We start from the raw sequence: 7,159 nt of genomic DNA on the forward strand, positions 1-7,159 counted from the left end.
ACAGAAAATGTACCTTCAATTTTCAGCAATCTGTGAATCAAACCTTGTTCACGAAGCAGATTTAAAGTCTGTACAAAGGATTAAAACTACTCAATAAACCAAAAATGGAACAGAAAAACAAAATGAAATGCACATACACGGATTGAAGAACAACACTTCTCTTTACCAAAGTTTTAATCTTTCTTTAACAATGTTAGATAAATTTTCACATACCCAAACTAAAGAACGAACAACATGCAAAAGAAGAAGAAAATTTGTACATTCGGAGACACTTACTTGTACAAACCCACCGAGGTCGGAGACGGAGCCGGAGACACAAAAAACGAAGTCACTAAGTCCGAAAGTACTGCAGTTTCCTCCCCCAAATTTTAATATAATTTTATTCACTAAAAGAAAATGTGAAGAAGAAGAAGAAGAAAATGTGAAGAAGAAGAAGGAAATGTGAAGAAGAAGAAGAAAATAACTCTGCCCTAAAACAAAGGAAACCACGAACCCACGAAGAAGAAGGAAAGACAAATGTTTAGTGTATTTTGAAAAATGGTAACTGTGAGTACATCAATCATCAATTGTTGTCCATTTTTAAAAAATAATTATTTTAAAATAAAATACCAACCTATTACCATTTTTTCTACCCTAACTACCCCTACTTTAACCCGAGCCCTTAGATCTAATTTAACCCAACAGCTACAATACAATCAGGAATTGTATTCCTTCATTTGACATAACGGGACAAAATTACCTCCCTAAATTTATAATGGTAAAAGAGTCTACAAATATCATCTTAACAAAAAAAAAAAAAAATCTCCAAATATCACCGCATTAAACAGATATATAAATTTGATCTATATTTCACAATAAATATTACGATTTTTTTTGGTATATATTTTTAAGGGTTAGCTGGCTTTGGCCAAAATCAAGGTGCTGTGATTGACGCCATGCTTGAAAACCACTTCCCGGCTTTACAAAATACCATTTAATTTTCTCTTTTTAACCTCTAATTTTTCATATTGTTACTCTTCAATCTTTAACTAGTTTTATATCCAAATACAGTTCACCACTAGGGTTTCTTATTCCATTGGATTGGAACCTACCAACTTTGTCCCTCGCCCTTATTTTATATTTTGCTTCTGAATCACGGAATTGGAGGCTTTTCTTGAGCTGGTAAGTTTCATTGTATGATCAATTGGGAATTAGGCTCGATGATGAATTTGACTTTGTTTGTTTTCTGGACAATTTTATATTTTTTTACTATGAATAACTTTGACTCATGCATTATTCTTACTTTTGTAGTATTCTAGGGTTTAATTGAACTGATCAATTGCTGCATTTCAGTCGTATCCAATTTTGATTAATTATGTTGATTTTCGGCGTTAATTGTATGGTCAACGGTTCAATTTCGACATGTGTAATTGAATTTTTATCCGATCAGGACATGGAATGAAGGGCTGATTGTTGTTGTTTTAAATTCCTCACTAACATTGTTTAATTTTTTTTATGGGAAATTTTTATTTGAGTTCGACATTAGGATTTGTTTTTAAAAAATAGTTTTTTTTTTCTTGAACTTTTTATTGCATAACATACATATTTATGTGGTGACATTTTTGTCCTTTTCTTTTCTTTGCTACGATGCTGTTAGAGTTTAGTATTTTTCTGCTGGAAGGAAAGAATAATCAAGCAAATTCTGGGTATTTTTCTTTCGTGACCATGTCTGAAAGTGTTTGTATGTGGAAATCTGTTATTAACAGTTGCTTTTGACGTTCAGACAGGTCTTCAACAGCCTCGGCTCATTATTTACTAGTATCAACTGTGGCTGGAGTAGCATATCCCTATTAATAGTCGTTGACAAGTGTCTTTAGAGATTAATATCTGATTATTGTGAGATCAGAATATAGTGAGCAGCTTCTCAATTTTCTGAAGCTGCTAAATTTCTGGTTGGTGTTGGTGTTATATGAGTGAAAATGCACTTGAAGCGAAAGCAAGCCTTGCTGTTTTCATTGTTCGTCGTTGTTTTTCTTGGTTTTGCGAAAGCAGAGTCTGAACATGAAATTGCACAGAAGTTGATATCAGCTCCTCACAAGAATGTACGAAGTAACGTTATTGATGGTGTGGGAACTGAGAGTTCTTTCAGATTGGACGAAACAAGTAGTGGTGGAGTGGGTGAGAGGATTAGTGGAAGTAGCAAAGTTTCGATCTCAACTGTTGCTTTGTTCACATTGGCTATGGCAGCTGCCACTGGTTTAGGTGCAGTACCTTTTTTCTTTGTAGAGCTTGATCCACAATGGGCCGGATTATGCAATGGAATGGCTGCTGGTGTGATGTTGGCAGCAAGCTTTGATCTCATTCAAGAAGGACAAGAACACGGTGCTGGGAATTGGGTTGTGATTGGGATTTTAGCCGGGGGAATTTTCATTTGGCTTTGTAAGCAGGTGATTACTTTTGTTCTTTATGGAGTTCACCCTTCCTTGCATTATTATTTTTGTTGTTAAAATACAGTGTCGAGATTATATTATTCTAGTGTCGTGTTAAGAAACTTGAATTGATATGTATACACACACATATTGTATTTACCTTTAATCTTTATCTCTATTTCAGTTTCTTGAGCAATACGGTGAAGTAAGCATGTTAGATATAAAAGGCGCAGATGCAACAAAGGTTGTTCTTGTCATTGGGATAATGACTCTTCATTCATTTGGTGAGGGCTCTGGTGTTGGAGTTTCATTTGCTGGCAACAAGGGTTTCTCTCAAGGCCTTCTGGTAACTCTGGCTATTGCAGTGCACAACATACCAGAAGGATTAGCTGTTAGTATGGTGCTTGCAGCAAGGGGAGTGTCTCCGCAGAATGCCATGTTATGGAGTGTAATCACATCACTGCCTCAGGTATTGTCTTGTAAATTGATCACAATTCTCAGCTTTGTGAAGGGAAATCCCATATTAGTACATTGGTCTTTTTTCTTCAAATTATTGATGCCTTCAATTATTTAGTTATTATTTTGAAGAAAACTTCAAGTACTTCGTAGAATACAATAAATACATAAAACAGAGTGGCTCTTAGGAAGATGTTAAACGGATGAATTGTTGTAGGAATGAACAAGAATTGATTGAAGAACCACATGTTCTTTTATTGGGATTTTGGTCTAGTCTATATGATGGCCTTGTTAATTGTTATTTGTTTGAAAATTACTAGAATGGACCTCTGTTGTCTTCTGGTATGCTTAAGGTCTATTTGTGTAGCACAACCCTATGATTAACAGAACAGGCAGACACACACACACACACACACTGACACACACATATTTGTGTAGCTCAGTCCTATGATTAACGGAACAGGCAGACATGACACAGACACAAACACATCCTCTTTCATCATAATCAAGACACAAACTAAATGATTTACAAAGCAAGTTTCTCGTCAAAACACATCTGGAGACTGCCTTTATTTTACACATTTAGTTATCTTACATAGGAGGAAAATCTTCATGAAATAATTAATGATCATGTTTTGATAATTACTTTTCTGGTCTCTTCATAATATTATCCCTTGTAATACTTTTTCCTTGCAGCCACTTGTAGCAGTTCCTGCATTCATGTGTGCAGATGCATTCAACAAGTTTCTGCCTTTCTGTACAGGCTTTGCTGCCGGATGTATGATCTGGATGGTTGTTGCTGAGGTACTTCCTGATGCATTCAAGGTAATAAACCTCACATAGTTGTGTTGATTTCCTGTTACTAGAATAATTGATGATGACCAAGTCAAGTGCTAGAAGGATTTATAGAACATGAAAAAAGAGTGAAATTGAGAATGTTTCGAAAACTCTATGTTTGATGTTTGTGGTAATTTGTGTCAGTTTTTATTTGAGTCCTTTTCTCTTGTAGCTTTTAATTTCTAGGCATGTAATGTCAATTTCTTCTCACATTTGGCTTGTAGGCTGCCTCTCCATCGCAGGTTGCCTCAGCAGCTACTCTCTCTGTTGCATTTATGGAAGCTCTTAGCACTATGTTTCAAAGTTTTACCCATGACTACAAGTGAGTGTCTTGGATGTTTATGTTGTCTCAGATGTAGCAACTCTGTTATATTATTTGGATAATGTGGTTTATTGCCTGTTGTGAGAGAGAGTTATCATTTACCATGTGCTACAGCTGAGTATCAAGCTGTGTTTCATAAAAAGATTATTTGTTGAGATATCTGATGTGTGTTCCATATCCATTATTCTTCATTAGCTGAAATGAAACTTGAACTTTTTGCATTTTAACAATATAAAATTAGTATCTTCCAACCAGATCAATGACAAGTTTTCTATGTCTTATTAATGCAACCTGTATTTCCTATTAATTTGGATGATACCTTATAATCTCTTTTTTTAAGGATGGCTTGTTTTTCTTTTTACTGAAACTTGAATTTTCTACAAAATGCAGCTCAGAGGATGCTTCTGGTTTCTTTGTTTCACTACTTTTTGGTCTTGGGCCATTGCTTGGTGGAATTGTTCTGGTTTCTTTTTCTTTGGCTTTTCGCTTGCAGCATGCTCTTCTCATGGGTGCAGCATCTGGCATTGCCTTCGTCCTTGGTGCTTGGCGACCACTGCAGCTACTTTTTTCTGCAAAGATGGGAGCTATACCTCTTGTGTTTTTGCTTGCAGCAGGTGCTATTTTCGTTCATGGTGTAAGCTCTAATATTCTTGGGCTTGCTAGTCGGAAAAAATCATCAGTGAATGACTTGCCAACAGCAAATGGTTTCCAAGTGAGCATTCACACTCTTCAATCGTTCTTATCATGTGGTGCAGTTGCCCTTCATGCTTTAGCTGAAGGGCTTGCACTTGGTGTAGCTGCACCAAAAGCTTATGGGCTTGGTCGGCATATGGTCCTTCCAGTCTCTTTACACGGTCTTCCTCGAGGAGCAGCTGTTGCAAGTTGCATTTTTGGTGCTACTGACAGCTGGCAAGCATCCCTTGCAGCTGCTGCCCTAATTGGTTTCATGGGTCCAGTGTCTGCAATTGGAGCAATACTTGCAGGAATCGACTATAGTGGTTTAGACCATGTGATGGTGTTTGCTTGTGGAGGGCTACTACCATGTTTCGGAAATATAATCAAGAGAGCTGCAAGATTGGACTCGAGGAAATCTGTCTGTGGCCTCATTATAGGACTGGGGTTTGCCACCTTGTGTTTGACGTGCACCAAATTAGTTTGCTTGCATACACCTTACTGCAATTCTGCACCAGAGGCTGTTAGATGAGATTGATTGTGTGAGGGTTGTGTAAACTAATAGTTGGTTGTGACTGAAGCTGTTGTTGGGGGTACAAGTTTGGGACACCTGTTGAAGCCTTTTTTCAAAGAGAATTAGTAAACAGAAGTGAACGGAGAAGATTTTCTTTAAAGCAGTATGTCATCCTATACTTTGAGAGACAAGCCAAGCTTTTCTACACCCACAAAAGGCTTCAGCATTTCATATATTGATTATTGTATTAATATTATTATTATTGATTTTTGAACAATAGAGGTGATACAAATCTCCTTGTAGGCAACCATTCTTTCCGTGAGTCATGTACTTAAATTTATCACTAGAAAGCAAGGTGGTTGTGATTATACCTCTAAATAATTGACCGTAGTTGACACTGACTTTTTTCTTTTGTGTATCTGTTCATAACTGCCTATATAATCTGGGCCATGTATCACTCAAGTTTTATGTCAAATCATAGTTATAAATAAGACGCCTTTAGACCAGCGAGTGTTGGACAAAATATACTCAAAATAATAAATGTAGGCTAGGTGTCACAACGTACATGCATGTGTTAGGTCAGCATACCTACCCCCTGTTTTTTTTTTTGAAAAAGATACCTACTCCCTGTTTGGAGATGGAAATTTCATAAAAGCATATTTAGAAAGGGGACTTATAAAGAAGTCCCTCACAATAATTTGAGGTGTTGGATCCCTTAAATCAGAAGAAAATTTAAAATCTTTGTCACGTGGCCATGAATTCATGACCTTCTACTACAAGTTTTTCAACTGGATAGTACAATACTTTATGAAAGAAAAATTATTTTTAAATTGATTTTTTTTTCTATTTGTATTACACTAAAGTTTCAAGGGGTAAAAGTGTAACTTCAGTTTTTTTACTAAGGGCATCTCCAACCGAACTTTACAACACTAAATATAGTATAGCTTCATACTATTTTTTACTCCAATGAGACACTAAAATTGTACTTATAAATAGGTTTATCTACAGTTTCCCACCAAATTTAATGGGGCAACCACACTATTTTTTTCTTTTAAGTTTTTAATAATTAAGGATTATTTTTTAAGATAAAAAACTAAATAATTATATATATTTAGTATTAAAATATTCTTATTGTATTAATAAAATAATAGAATAATAAATAATATAATATTTGGTGTAATTTTTACAGTTGTGATTGAAATTGAAAAAAAAAATAGTGTTGAAATAGTAATTTTTAGTGTTGATTTAACACTAAATTTAGATTTTACCATTAGAGATGACCTAAGATGTATTTGTAAGGAATAGATAGGTAGTGATATTGAGAGAGATCATGTATTCTTGTATTTCCTTTCTCTTTATTTTTTTTAGAAAGAGTAAACAGTCGTTTCAGCAAAAAAAAAAAAAAAGTATATTCTCGTAAAGATTATATTATTGGCAATAGCATTAATTTTTGCAAATTTTGTCCATTCAAAATTTGCTTGATATATTTACTATAAAGATGATAATACACACAAATAAAACAATACAAAATCTAACATTTCATTAATAATTTTTTTTTTAAAAAAAATATTTATCATTAATTTTAATTATTATCTTATTATGTAAGACAATACAAAGTCTATAACTTAATGCTATATCTAAATTAGTAATAAAATAAGAGTTAATTTTAGCAAAATTTTAAAAAATTTATCTCACTAGCAATTAATTGCTTAAGCCAATTTTTTAGCAGTAAAACCCTTTAAACTCGTGTTCTGTTAGCAGTTAGTTATTTCCATTCAAATTTCTTTGTTAAAAGTCATGTTGGACTATTCACGCGTCAAATTTTCATTAGCCCATGTAATATACTTATTTAAAAAAATCATTAAAAAATTTTAAATTAATTTAACTAAAATAAAAAATCATTTCAAATTAACGAAATAGTTTTTTTTTAAAAAAAAATTAATAAAATAG

At 34.0% G+C, this 7,159-nt stretch overlaps 1 protein-coding gene across 3 annotated transcripts; it reads left to right on the forward strand.

Moving 5' to 3' along the window:
• The first annotated feature begins 821 nt into the window (after positions 1-821).
• On the forward strand, positions 822-5,621 carry LOC115702202 (putative zinc transporter At3g08650). 3 transcript variants are annotated; one of them, XM_030629653.2, is made up of 6 exons: positions 822-1,161; positions 1,763-2,426; positions 2,593-2,877; positions 3,561-3,689; positions 3,926-4,023; positions 4,414-5,621. In XM_030629653.2, the coding sequence occupies exons 2-6, from the start codon at positions 1,959-1,961 to the stop codon at positions 5,225-5,227; spliced, it is 1,794 nt and encodes a 597-aa protein (XP_030485513.1). In that variant the 5' UTR covers positions 822-1,161; positions 1,763-1,958; the 3' UTR covers positions 5,228-5,621. The 3 variants fall into 3 exon arrangements, with proteins under 3 accessions (XP_030485513.1, XP_030485514.1, XP_060971520.1); XM_030629654.2 differs by having other exon boundaries at positions 845-1,161; positions 1,767-2,426; XM_061115537.1 differs by having other exon boundaries at positions 851-1,161; positions 1,637-2,426.
• Positions 5,622-7,159: the final 1,538 nt, after the last annotated feature.

This window comes from Cannabis sativa, chromosome 5 (assembly GCF_029168945.1).
Source record: "Cannabis sativa cultivar Pink pepper isolate KNU-18-1 chromosome 5, ASM2916894v1, whole genome shotgun sequence".
NCBI classification, from domain to species: domain Eukaryota; kingdom Viridiplantae; phylum Streptophyta; class Magnoliopsida; order Rosales; family Cannabaceae; genus Cannabis; species Cannabis sativa.

What these genes read in the sequence shown, in the direction of transcription:
- LOC115702202 (XM_030629653.2), top strand. Translation starts at nt 1,959, where the DNA reads ATGCACTTGAAGCGAAAGCAAGCCTTGCTGTTTTCATTGTTCGTCGTT. An exon ending in TAATCACATCACTGCCTCAG is followed by an intron (nt 2,878 to 3,560) that starts GTATTGTCTTGT and finishes TTTTCCTTGCAG; the next exon opens with CCACTTGTAGCAGTTCCTGC. An exon ending in TACTTCCTGATGCATTCAAG is followed by an intron (nt 3,690 to 3,925) that starts GTAATAAACCTC and finishes TTTGGCTTGTAG; the next exon opens with GCTGCCTCTCCATCGCAGGT.